At 44.7% G+C, this 14,130-nt stretch overlaps 1 protein-coding gene across 9 annotated transcripts in view; it reads left to right on the top strand.

The window, feature by feature from the left end:
* LMNTD1 (lamin tail domain containing 1) overlaps window positions 1-14,130 on the top strand; it is a 339,143-nt gene that overhangs the window by 255,950 nt on the left and 69,063 nt on the right. For all 9 annotated transcript variants that reach the window (XR_010592973.1, XR_010592970.1, XM_042848562.2 and 6 more), the window contains 3 exons: window positions 2,863-2,978; window positions 6,232-6,458; window positions 12,052-12,265. Coding sequence is in view for 7 of the 9 variants with exons in the window: in XM_042848562.2 (XP_042704496.2) it covers window positions 2,863-2,978; window positions 6,232-6,458; window positions 12,052-12,265 (557 nt within the window). In the remaining 2 variants the exon portion in view is untranslated. The remainder of the gene's footprint in view (window positions 1-2,862; window positions 2,979-6,231; window positions 6,459-12,051; window positions 12,266-14,130) is intronic.

Genomic DNA, 14,130 nt, shown 5'->3' with positions numbered 1-14,130 from the left:
CTTGAAAGCTGAGCCAGCGGTGGCCCAGGACCCCTCCTCTTTCAGGAAGAGGAGTGTTTCCCTGGTGGCAGCAGTGTAGGGGCAGGTTCTCTGCAGACATGCTGTCATCCTGTTGAGGAAGGAGTGGTGGAAAAACCCTTAGGCAATGAAAAAAATGGAAACATTCTCAGGGCTGACTCTTCCTGAGGCTACCCCGGTTAACTCCATTTTGTTGATCTAAACGACTAAGATAAGTATGAACAACGGACTTTTTTTTTAATTAGATCATAAATGGCATCATTCCCATCAGAACTTTCTTTAGAGTAGCTTGATAAATTGACCTTAGACATGAAATTCATGACCCCGGACAGTATTTAGGAGTTTGATTACAGTATTTAGTTTATGCCGTGTGCTTGTTTCTATGACTAAGGATTTGGTGTTTGGTGTTTGTAATATTTTTAACCCCAACTAATTCTGTTAGTGCGTTTATTGTGGTGTTTTTGGATTTTATGTTGTCAAACTTCCACTATTAGTCCCCCAACACTGGGCAAAGGTCAGTTTTATTACTGAGTTGCTTGTTTATTTTCAAAATATTGTACATTGCAAAGCTAGATCTACCAAATTTAGCTTAACTGTACATTCACAGGGCCTGATTCTTCTGACATACACTGATTTTGCTGTGGTAGAACTCAATAAGCCTCAATAGAGCTACTCCTTGTTTACTCCAGGGCATGAGGAGAAACAGACCCATAATTTCTAACAGCAGCTATACAAGCTAGTGCAATTCCAGTTTTTTCTCAGAAATGATGCAACTGTCATGTTCTCGGATATCAGCTTTTTTAAGTGAAAAAGTTCTGGGTGTGGTGGGGTCCTAAAAGTATTACTAATGGGATCATGTGTCAAGAATTCATGATTATTAGCGGAACCAAACATGATTGCTCACTATCCCTATACTGTGTGTACAAACTTAATACAGAGCCTCTTGCACATCATCATCATAACTTACTTAATTGACTTTCATAAGTCAATCAGTTACACTGTCAGAGTTCCAGATGTTTGGAAGGTATTTTCACTCTAAAATAAATACCGACAATAAAAAATAGCGCTCATCAAAAAAAGTCAACATTTGCTCATATTTACTGCACAGTGGTAGCTGAAATGCCACAGTTATTTCCTGTACGAAGTACAAGGAAATAATGTGCAATGATCCCTACCACTGGTCACTAACCAGGACCTTCTGCACCAAAGCACAGACCTCTACCACTTGAACTAAGGAAGTGTTTCCATTAGTGTAAAGCAATAGGAGACCACTATCCCCTGTTAGACTAGCCACTAGAGATGGTCATGATACACACGCTGCTGTATCTCAGCTATGGTGGTGGAACCGAGAAAAAGAGGAGCTAATGCCCCTGCAATGGAAATATTGTGGGGGCTCTGTCCCTGTGTAAACTTGCACATACCTGGGGATGGGGGCAGAGGTGAGAGCAGGACCCAGAGGGGCTAGTTTGGCCATCACGGGAGCTAGGATCAGGCTGGGGAGCAGGGAGTGGGACCCAGAGGAGCTGGAATGAGCCTGGGAGCTGCTGGAACCACTGGGACCTTCCTTCTCAGCCAGAGGCCAGTTTCCTCAATCCTCTTCTTCCACTTCCCTGATGTGTCTCAGTACCTCCCCTCACTCCCCCTCTAATACCACCCCTCCCTCCATTCACAGGGAGCTTCCTGGTAACTCTTGATAAATGTTGGCTCCCAGTGACCACCACTGTAGGTCAAAGTGTGTTGAATGTTATATTTTCAGGCTGACACACTACCATAGGGGTCAGTTGTGTCTGATAGGCACTGGCCTACGTTGGGCATGGCATAAAGCCTATCTGTCCACAGTGTGCTCCCAGAACTTCCCGCCATGCAGGGGAAGCACAATGTTCTTACCTCTGTTTAGGAGCTTCAGTATACTCTCCCAAGCATGCCTGGCTCAATTTGTTTTCAATGCAAACCAAAAACTAAGAAAAGAGACAGATTTCAGATAGATAGAATTTGCATTACCCAGTGAGATCCCTGGCACATATCCTTCTCCAGAAGTGACCAACACATAATTTAATAACACATGGAAAAAGCCTTCTATAATGCATTTATCCAATTGTGCAATGCTGCACATGGGGTGTATCTATTCTATTCTATTCTATTCTATTCTATAGAAGTTCTTATACTGTGCTCATCACTGTCATATGTGAGCACCTTCCCATAGGGCATTAAGTGACGTGACTAACCTCTGTCCCCTCTGGTTTGTTCCCTCATCCTCTCCCCAGGGGGAAAATTGTATGTGCAGTGCTGAGTTTTATTTTTGTAGGGTGTTTTTTTTAATGTACACACTGCTAACTGTGTGTGTGTGTGTGTGTGTGTAAGTACTTCCCTCCTGACTGCTGAAGCAATCAGCTTATACTCTGAAATATGATACTTTTACCTTTCATGCATCATGCTTAACTACAGCTGTTATTATTGATTATAAAATGATCCAGGCACTACTTAAAATGCAAAATTAAATAGAATCTAAGTAATGAACACTAATGCCTTGGAGACCAATTGCGAATGGCTGAATTTAAGACTTAATGAGTAAATGAACCACGACATTGTTAAGTATTGCATTTTAGTGGTAGAGAAAGACATCCTTGTGTACAATTTATAAATGTAGATCAGATAGTTATGTTTGTAAAACATTTGGGGATTCTTTGGGTTGGAAGGTTAAATGTAAAGATCTTATTATTGTATTGGGATATGTTTAAGATCTTTATGATTTCATATATGAGGGCTATTATATATATATCTATATAACAGAACCACCAACTTCAAATATATTAACTGCCTGATTTCATGCTTTTTCTTTCTCAGGAATTACAAGATCTTCTTCTAGCCAAGATGAAAGCACTGGAGGCTGTTGAGGAGAAAAATCTTTCCCTGCAAAATGAGATCAGTTTACTTAAAAGCACGTTTGGAGGAGAAAAAGGGTAGGAACATTAACTAACTATTTAATGACTACATATACTCCAGTTCTGTTGAACAAAACTTTTTAAACCTTCTTTGTAACTGCAGCCCCAGGTTTTAGTGACTTCTATGGTAACCAAAGAGCATGACCATCATCATGGCTTTTAGTCCTTCATAAAAGTGATGCAGATATCAGAGACTGAATTCTCAGGGGACAGAATGGCATAGTTGTAATGACACCATGTATTTAAAGAAATGCCAGATGATATAGCACTTGTTTACATTGTTATATAAGGAACCACTAAAAGTGTAGGAGTGTAAATGCTCACATGCCCCTTGGTTAACTTCTCTAAAACTTATCTCTGTAGAATCACTTATATTTTGCCTTAAGCCTCCTACCTTTGAGGAGCTGGACATCCGCTACTACCTACTTTTGGTTATCTTTGGTGCATTTTTATTTCAGGAGTACATATAAGCCTGTGAGACAGACTTCTTCTCTTTTTGGGAGGAGTAATGAAAAGTTCCAAACAACACACGTCTTGGCTGCCTTCTGTAATACTGACAGATTGCTTTGGTCCCAACGTGCTGTTTGTTTATTTTGAGTATACTATAGTAGAGTCAGTCAGCACACTCTACATCTTAAGCGCTGATGGAGCAAGATGGATATTTTAATATCCTCCCACATAATTCAGTAGTAAGACTAGAGAAGCTTTGTCTGGACAAAGGATTGCATTATATGGTTCTAAGCCTAATGCTGTAATGCCTCAGCCCTGTGGATGGTATTCACTGCCACAGAGGTTTCTTTACTAGCTAACAGAATAAGAAGGGTTGTCAGTCTTTGTGCAAATTTTCTGTGAGCATTCTGGGCCAAATTCTGCTCTCAGTTGCACCTGTGCAAGCTCCTGAGTAACCTTACTGAAGGTTTTGGAATTTGGATTTACACCAATATTGCTGAGATGTAGACAGTAGATAACTAATTTCACTTTGAAACTCTTCATTTTTATACACGTGAAAGTGGTGTTTGTAAAACGAATGGCCTGAGCAAGTGTATCAGCTTCTAGCCAAATGAAACCCAGATGCTTTCCCTTTTAGGGAAGGCAACCCTTTTCCTGAAACTGTAGCCTGAAAGCTCGAGTCACATCACATCAGCCTCAGCTGGGTTGGCATGAGCAAAAAGGTTTTCATTGGGCTATTTATACACACACGCTTTTTTCTTCCCGTGTAGTTTTCAACAGATGCTACCGTACTCTAAGATTCAAATTGAGATATTTGTTTTGAAACTTCTGTGTGTTGGAATGTTACATGATTCCTAGAGCTACTTACACAAATTGTGCTGTCTGTTACATTGGTGTAAATCTGGTGTAACCTGCGGATGTCAGTGAAGTTACTCAGGATTTACAATTGCAAAAATGAGAAGAGAATTTTGCCCACAGTCTTTAAGCTGATTGGTTCTTTGGGAGAGGTGCATAAGGACATATGCTGACTCATCCCTGCTATATATTGCTGTGCTATATGTTAACACTTAAAAATTAAGGGGGTGGTGGAATCAGTTTGGGTTGAACCAAAGTTGAAACAAATGTGAAAAATTTCAGCAAATCAAAAAAAAAATTATTTTGGGTCAAACAAAACTGTGACAACTCTTGATTTACTCCAATGTATGTGAGAGCAGTGTGACAGAGTATTGGGAATACGTGTTTGTCCAGATAAGAATTCCACTTGGTTTATGGACATTGTTTGTAACTATAACCATCATTGTGAATGAGATCATCCATTATGTAGCAGGAACTTGACATGTAGTTGGGAAGCTATGTCTGGAAAAGTGTGACAGAGCAATGAAGGACGATCAACACTGCATGGCGCTGCCGTGGTGAAACAATGAGGTTGCTACTGGCAGGACCAACGACTTTGAATGGACTCTCTATGCAGAAATCTGCCTGGAGGGAAGGGGCTGGAATCCCCCCTTCTCCCCTCTCTGTCTAAATCCGTGCTTAGGAGAGCTGCAGTTTCTCCACCTTACAAAACAGTGATAGTCTTTTTTTAAAGGTAGCTGCTTCCTAGACAAAGGAAGTCCTTTCACTGCCAGAAACAGATGACCCAAAAGGAGGAGTGGAGCCAGAATGGACTTAGCTTCCCCTAAGGACTTGGACCAAACCCAAAAGGGGTAGATGAGACTGGGGGGATTGTGACCAGGAGCTGTTGTTTTCCATGGATCTGTAACTCTTGTATGCTTTTTAAGAGTAAAGTATGTATGTTTAAGAAATTCCTTTGCTAAGCCTATTTCCTTCTTTACTGCCATGGTGTCCCTGAAGGGGTTAAGTAGAAACCAGAGCCCCCATCACCATTCTGGAGAGGAATGTGTCTATAGGTACATCTACACTGCAATAAAATATCCGTGTGGCATGGCCACAGCCAGCCCAGATCAGCTGACGTGGGCTTGTGGGGCTAAAATTTGCAGTGTAGATGTTTGGGTTCGGACTGGAGCCCAAGCTCTGAAACCTGGCGGGGGGCTTGGGTCTCAGAACCTGGGGTCCAGCCCAAGTCTCGATGTCTACATTCCAATTTTTAGCCCCTCAGCCAAACCCCGTGAGCCAAAGTCAGTTGACCTGGGCTCTGAGACTCATTGCCAGGTTTTTTATTGCAGTTTAGAGATATCCTATGTGACTTTGGGCTCAGGAGGGCTGTGGAAGTAGTTCTAGGGTCTAGGCAGGAGGATCCCGGGGTACTGCTGCCCAAGAAGGGTGTCAGACACAGGGTCTGCACCTGGCAGTATGCCTGAGAGACCCAGAGCTAGGCACAGTGGCCAGTCACTACCCAGACCCCAGGAGCTTAGCATCACATGGGATTCAGTGGTTGGATCCCATAACAACAGACTGGTGTCCATCCAGAGAGTGGGACTGTCAGGTTGTGACAGCAGAATTGGCCCTAAGATATACTAGATATGTCAGATGTATGAGCATATTGCCCTGAATGGGAGGGTTGTGCTTCCTGGATGTTTGGGATAATTTATGCAACATTAAAGAGGATATAAAAGTCAAGAAATAATTGTAAGAATAATCAGCTAGTAGTAATCATCTTGAAAGGAGGACCGGCTGGATGTTATTCTATTGGTTGATATTGAGGTTTCTTGTGCCTATACCAGATTCTGCCCTAGTTTACATCCCATCCAGCCCCATGGAAGTAAATGAGGTTGTACAATATATACATTGGCCCTGAGCAGTGAATGTGTTTTCCATGGACTCATTGTGAATGAACGTAATGTCACTGTTTTTAATACAGAATGGAGGCATCCCATTTCCATTTGGCACCTAACCTGTCATACTCTGGTCACTCCCCTGTTACCTCAACTCCCATCATAGATGCATCACCCCAGCCTTCAGAGAATGTGCTCTCACCACAATCACTTCAGCCTGCTTCTGCAGCTACTATGACAACTGGAATCACAGCAGCACCCAGTCTGGCCAGATCTGCCAGAGCAGATCCGACTACACAAAAGAGAGTTTCAGGTAAGCCCTCAAAAACTCTTCTATAACTCATACCTAGGACAGAAGATTGCAGCACTTTATATGCTCTTATTCCCCAATATTTCAACTGTGCCCCATGATGATTTCTTACTGTGGTTGGAGTGATTTCCCTGCATGCATTGCAGCTATTAGAACTTTCAAACTAAGCAGCCTGTATCCCTGCCTACCTTCATGCCTCCAGCTTCCACCCCGGACGCACCACACAATCCATTGTCTACAGCCAAGCACTGAGGTACAACCGCATCTGCTCCAACCCCTCGGACAGAGACCAACACCTACAAGATCCTCACCAAGCATTCTCAAAACTACGATACCCGCACAAGGAAATAAGGAAACAAATCAACAGAGCCAGACGTGTACCCAGAAGCCTCCTGCTACAAAACAAGCCCAAGAAAGAAACCAACAGAACTCCACTGGCCATCACCTACCGTCCTCAGCTTAAACCTCTCCAATGCATCATCAGTGATCTACAACCCATCCTGGACAATGATCCCTCGCTTTCACAGACCTTGGCGGGCAGGCCAGTCCTCGCCCACAGACAACCTGCCAACCTTAAGCATATTCTCACCAGCAACCATGCACTGCACCATAACAACTCTAACTCAGGAACCAATCCATGCAACAAACCTCGATGCCAACTCTGCCCACATATCTACACCAACAACACCATCACAGGACCTAACCAGATCAGCTACAACATCACAGGTTCATTCACCTGCACGTCCACCAATGTTATATATGCCATCATGTGCCAGCAATGCCCCTCTGCTATGTACATTGGCCAAACCGGACAGTCACTACGCAAGAGGATAAATGGACATAAGTCAGCTATCAGGACTGGCAATATACAAAAACCTGTAGGAGAACACTTCAACCTCCCTGGCCACACAATAGCAGATGTAAAGGTAGCCATCTTACAGCAAAAAAACTTCAGGACCAGACTCCAAAGAGAAACTGCTGAGCTTCAGTTCATTTGCAAATTTGACACCATCAGATCAGGATTAAACAAAGACTGTGACTGGCTAGCCAACTACAGAAGCAGTTTCTCCTCCCTTGGTGTTCACACTTCAGCTGCTAGCAGAGGACCTCACCCTCCCTGATTGAACTAACCTCGTTATCTCCAGACTGATTCTTGCCAGCATATTTATACCTGCCCCTGGAAATTTCCATTACATGCATCCGATGAAGTGGGCATTCACCCACGAAAGCTTATGCTCCAATACATCTGTTAGTCTTAAAGGTGCCACAGGACTCTCTGTTGCTTTTTACAGATCCAGACTAACACGGCTACCCCTCTGAAGTTTAGGCATAGGCAACCCTGATTTTTATTATGACAGAGGTTCTCTCTGCACTACAGTTAGAACCATATTTGGGAATCCAGGTACAACATAGTTGTTCCCAGACATGTTATCGCACTCTATGGTTTTACCTGTGGTGACTAGAACAAGCCATGTTACAATCATGTTAAGGGAATTGTGATATAGTCCTGCAAGTATGGGGTAATAGCATGGCTCTGTGAATGCAGTTATAACTAGAGCTGGTCAAAAATTGGAATTTCTATCCAGTGGGGAAATTCTGATATTTTGACATCGTTTTAAGTCTAAATTGGGACAAGAAGTTGAAATACTGAAATTTTTCATGGAACAACCAATTCTGTAAATGTTAAGACGTTTTATTTTCACTGAAATGTTTTGACAGTCCTGAATCTAAACATTTCATTTTGGTTTGTCGAAATGAATCAAAATGTTTTTGTTTGGCTTGATTTGATATTGAACTGCATCTGACTGAGATGCCACAGTGCCTCCTGGGAGTGGTGGTTCAGGTGTCTAATGTTCCCATTGTCCTCTATGGATCAGGGTCCCCATCCAGACTACATCTCCCATGATGCATGGTGATTGTAGGACTCCCATGATGCCTGGTGACAGGTCAACAAGAAGGGAGACAGCTGTGCATCAAGGGAGATGTAGTCCAACCAGGGAGCCTAGCCCATAGGAAAAAATGAGGGCATGAGGCACCCAAACTACAACTCCCTTGGGGTACTGTGGCCATTTAGGCAGATGCAGATTAACGTCAAACTGACCTGAAATGAAACATTTTGATTCAGTGTGGCAATCCAAAATGTTTCAATTTGAGTTGACCTGAAACCCCCAAAAATTGTTTTGATTTTCCCAATGAAAAAAATAACACGTTTCAGCAAATTCAAAATTTTCTGTAGAAAAAAAATGTTTGATGAAAAATTCTGAACCAGCTCTAGTTATAACTCCTTGTCTATTCTGGACTGGCCACCATGACTTAAAACCGATTCTAGATCCTCCACCTTCTCAGTGTATTTGCAGGCTGCACGCGTTGTTACATGAACTGCAACATTTTACATAAAGTCAGATTGTGCGCTGCCCTTGCTCAGCCACAACAAGGGTCAAGGGAAGCACAAGAAGCCTCCCTCTACTAATGTGGCTGCTCAGGAGAAGTTCATAATAGTGGTCCCAGCTATGCTCATTCTTGTTGCCCCCAAGGGAAGTGAGAGTGGGTAGGGAGGACCCAAGGCTGTGGCCCAGCCCAGCCACCACACTAGCCTACAGAGCAGAGCCAGTGTGCTGGGGAAAGCAGTCTATGTCAGCCTAACGGTTGATTCAAATGATGCACCCCCTGTTCACAGAGTGCAGCATGGGGGAAGACTGTGTCTGCCCCTGGGGCAGTGTCCCCCATCGTCCTCAGGGAGGGTGCAACTCTGCATCCTCCCACACTTAGGGCTTGTGGCTAGGTGCCTCACTTTAGGCTATGAATCCCATTGGATTTCAGTGGGATTTGGGTGCCTAACTCCCTTGGGCCCCTTTTAAAACCCCAGCCTTAGCCCATAGTATTCAGTAACACAGAAAAAGCCGCCACCAATGTGATCCAAGAAACAAACTGACTTATTAACACATCACTAAAAGCCAGCTTCAACACAGTCTGCTCATTCTGCTGCTGCCCGTTCTGCTGCCACTCTGAATATTTGATCTAACAGAGACTCTAGCAAGCACAGAGCACCAGAGTCCAACAGCTCATCTAGCTTCCTGATTATGGAGCTCATTGGCCTTTGCCCCATTTCTTCTCCAGCAAATCCCTGAACACCATTCTTTTGTGCCTCCTAGTTAGACTCATCCTCTGCAAAATTCACACTCAGTTAAGCTGCACACCTGCCATGGCTTTCTGTTTAGGCCACTGTGCTGTAGCTTTTACCCTCCTTATTACTCATATGTTATTACATTTGGCTGCAACTAATTCTTCACTTGCCAAGACGAGGAGACCCTGTTTCATTGCCCAACTATTGGAACTGCTGGTTCATTTGAACTCTACCACAGAGAGCCTCGAGGGAGGGTACTACAAACAAGATATTGAAATGGGGGCCTGCACTGTGTCACTGCTTTGGTATAATGCACTGTAAGATGGAAAAACAGAAATTCAAACATCTTGTTTTTACAATCAGAAAATCCCATTGGAAAAAGCAAATCAGCATGCCTGATTGGAGCCAGCATTACTAATACAATGGGGAGGCTAATTCGTGCAACATTATTACTCTCACTGACACAGTAATTTTGCCAAATCAAGAAGGATTTGAGTTTTAGCCATCTAAAGGACAGATCCCATAAGTACAGAGCACTTCCTGTCAGGTAATAAAATAGGGTTACCATATTTCAGCAAGCAAAAAAGAGGACGGGAGGAGCCCCGCCCTAGCCCCGCCCTAGCCCCGCCCCCGCCCCTCCCACTTCCCGCCCCCCCAGAACCCCCAACCCTCCCCCCGTTCCTTGTCCCCTGACTGCCCCCTCCTGGGACCCCTGCCCCTAACTGCCCCCCAGGACTCCACTCCCTATCTAAGCCTCCCTGCCTCTTGTCCCCTGACTGCCCCAACCCTTATCCACACCCCCACCCCCAGACAGACCCCTGGGACTCCCACGCCCCATCCAACCACTCCCCACCCCCTGACAGCCCCCCCCCCAGAACTCCCAACCCATCTAAACCCCTCTGCTCCCTGTCCCCTGACTGCTCCGATCCCTCTCCGCACTCCTGCCCCCTGACAGCCCCCCCCAGAACTCCCAACCCATCTAAACCCCTCTGCTCCCTGTCCCCTGACTGCTCCGATCCCTCTCCCCACTCCTGCCCCCTGACAGCTCCCCCCCAGAACTCCCAGCCTCCCACCTCCCCCGCTCCTTGTCCCCTGACTGCCCCCTCCTGGGACCCCTGCTCCTAACTGCCCTCCAGAACCCCACCCCCTACCTAAGACTCCCTGTTCCTTGTCCCCTAACTGCCCCCTCCTAAGACCCCCCCCAACTGCCCCCCAGGACCCTACCCCCTACCTGTACCCTGACTGCCCAAAACTTTCTCCACTCCCCCCAAAAAGCCCCCCCCCGTTTCTTGACTGCCCCCTCCAGAACCTCCCTGCCCCTTCTCCTGCCCCCTGGCCCCCTTACCCTGCTGCTCAGAACAGGGTGTTGGGCTCTGTGCGAGCCGAGACGGACACGTGGCTGCGCTCCCCAGCACAACAAAACCCGGTCCCTGGCCCTGCACAGTGCTGCTGGACCAGGCTGCAGGGGAGAGCTGCCGGCTCAGAATGCAGGGCGGATCCGGCTCCTCTACAGCTGCTCCGGAGTCCAGCCCGGGACTTTCCTGCAGCCCTCCCAGCTGCTCGCTCTGCTCTGCTGGGGGAGGGGGGAAATCCCGGACATTTTGAGTGCTTTACAAATTCCCCCCGGACGCTATTTTTAGAACAAAAAGGAGGACATGTCCGGGTAAATCCGGACGAATGGTAACCCTAAATAAAAACCTTAAACTCCCATGGAAATCAATGAGAGTTGAGGCTGCTCAGACCTGATGGGATAGTCCACCTGGCAGGGCATCCCCAACGCATCTCTTTGGGATCCAGAACTCGGGGAGGTCTGAAAAGCAGCACTGAGTCACAAGCACTGACAGGATCTGGGGGGAAGCTGATTTTTTATGAGACTTCGGTGGCAGACCAGGAGATCTCTTTGTGAGAGAGGGGTTCACCAGCAGCATTCACTTCTCCCCTGCCCCAGATCCTAAAGTCTCCGTGAGAGAGGGGGTGCACAGGTGGTGCATGGACACACATTTTTGGGTCCTTTGCACAGAGAGTGAAAAGAAAAGTCCAAAGAGGAGGAGAGGATATTATCATATTCATTCTGTAAGTGGAAGAGAGGCTCAATATGTTCACTACCAACTCACAGCTGATGCTACACCTAATAGCAGCACTGAAATTGCAGGATGACATTTATACTGCCGTGGCATAATTTATTGTTTTTTAGCTACCCAAGGTAATTCCTCCAAGGTAATAAATCGACATGTCACTAACAAAATATTCACTTTGCCAGCTGTGTTCCATTTTATAGCCATAGGTTTAAAGCTTCCTGAGAAAGGTTCATTGAGCACCGTTTTACATTAACAACTCAAGGAGGAGAAAGGAAATGAGATTATGCAATTTTTGTTACAAAAATAAAAGATGAAAAATATTGGGTTCTTTTTTATTTTGTCATTTTGTATCTTTTACATCACTCCTTGTCTGTCTCTCTTGTTCGTTCAACAGCTCAGGGCAGCACTAATACCGAGTCACCAAAGTGGTCCTGTTCTAGGTCTAGTTCCCTCAGCCTTGACACGAATACATTAGGACAAGGTCAGGACTATTTCAGCTCTTTGTTTACTGACTCAAAGAAGAATGCTCAACATCCCGGACCCTTGGAGAGACAGGGAAGGATACCATCAGCAGCTGAAGACATCATCTCTTCTGCATCCAGGCACAGGTGCTGTGTTAAGCCATCAGATGTCTAAAGACTTCATTTGTTTTAGCAGTAGGACTCTATAATTGTGTTTTTATGGGGAACTTCTTTTCATTTTATTTCTGAAGGGCAGAGATGGTGTGCCTATACAGCCCTCTGTAATATCTCCATTAGGTAAGCAGTAAGACAGCACTTAGAACATAAGAACGGCCATACTGGGTCAGACCAAAGGTCCATCTAGCCCAGTATCCTGTCTACCGACAGTGGCCAATGCCAAGTGCCCCAGAGGGAGTGAACCTAACAGGTAATGTTCAAGTGATCTCTCTTCTGCCATTCATCTCCAGCCTCTGAAAAACAGAGGCTAGGGACACCATTCCTTACCCATCCTGGCTAATAGCCATTAATGGACTTAACCTCCATGAATTTATCCAGTTCTCTTTTAAACGCTGTTATAGTCCTAGCCTTCACAACATCCTCAGGTAAGGAGTTCCACAAGTTGACTGTGCGCTGTGTGAAGAAGAACTTCCTTTTATTTGTTTTAAACCTGCTGCCCATTAATTTCATTTGGTGGCCCCTAGTTCTTGTATTATGGGAATAAGTAAATAACTTTTCCTTATCTACTTTCTCTACATCACTCATGATTTTATATACCTCTATCATATCCCCCCTTAGTCTCCTCTTTTCCAAGCTGAAAAGACCTAGCCTCTTTAATCTCTCCTCATAAGAGAGAAAGGCCAAGCAATTATCCACAAGACAGGGAGAATGTCAAAGGTTTGAAGGTTTTGTGACGGGTTGGTTCACAGATACCCCCTTGGGACTGCCACCTGATGTGTTGGGACCACCTCTGAGCCCATTTTCCCTAGCAGCTTGGGACTTCAGTACCCTGCCTTGTTGAGCCAGACACACTAGCCTGCTACAAACACAGACCCAGATCTGAACCACGTCCCCCAAAAGCTGCAGGCTTAACTGAAAACAGCTTAAGAAGTGCTCTTGGCTCTAGCACCCAGTCACCCAGTTCCCAATGGGATCCAAACCTCAAATAAATCCATTTTACTCTGTATAAAGCTTATACAGGGTAAACTCATAAATTGTTCGCCCTCTATAACACTGATAGAGAGATATGCACAGCTGTTTTCTCCCCAGGAATTAATTACTTGCTCTGGGTTAATTAATAAGTAAAAAGAGATTTTATTAAATATAAAAAGTAGGATTTAAGTGGTTCCAAGTAATAACAGACAGAATGAAGTAAATTACCAAGCAAAATAAAATAAAACACGCAAGTCTAAGCCTAATACAGTAGGAAACTGAATGCAGGTAAATCTCATCCTCAGAGATGTTCTAATGAACTTCTTTGACAGACGAGACTCCTTCCTAGTTTGGGTCCAGCAATCACTCACACCCCTGTAGTTACTGTCCTTTGTTCCAGTTTCTTTCAGGCATCTCTTTGGGGTTGAGAGGCTATCTTTTGAGCTATCTTTTGTCTGAAGACAAAATGGAGTGGCTTCCGGGGCCTTTTATATTCTCTCTCTTGAGCAACATCACAGCCACAAGATGTGGTTTCTAGCCACCTGGGCAAGTCACATGTCTATGAATGATTCCGCTTTTTGCAGGCCAACGCCATTGTTTACATGTTAGTTTGAACATTCCCAGGAAAGCTCAGATGTAGACTGGTGTCTCCCAAAGTCCATAGTTAGTTAAGTACTCCCAATTACTTGAATAGCCCCTTCCCACTATGTTGAACAAATCTGTCTATGTGCTTCCTACAGCAAACACTTTAAATACAAGCATAGAGCCAATGCTCAGAACTTCAGATATAAAAATGATACATGCATACAAATAGGATGGATGAATATATTCAGTAGATCATAACCTTTGCAAAGATATGTTAC

The sequence above is a fragment of the Chrysemys picta genome, chromosome 1 (genome assembly GCF_011386835.1).
Source record: "Chrysemys picta bellii isolate R12L10 chromosome 1, ASM1138683v2, whole genome shotgun sequence".
In the NCBI taxonomy this organism is placed as follows: Eukaryota; Metazoa; Chordata; order Testudines; family Emydidae; genus Chrysemys; species Chrysemys picta.
Note: the sequence above shows the minus strand (reverse complement) of the source record. Positions and strands in the feature narration are given on the sequence as shown.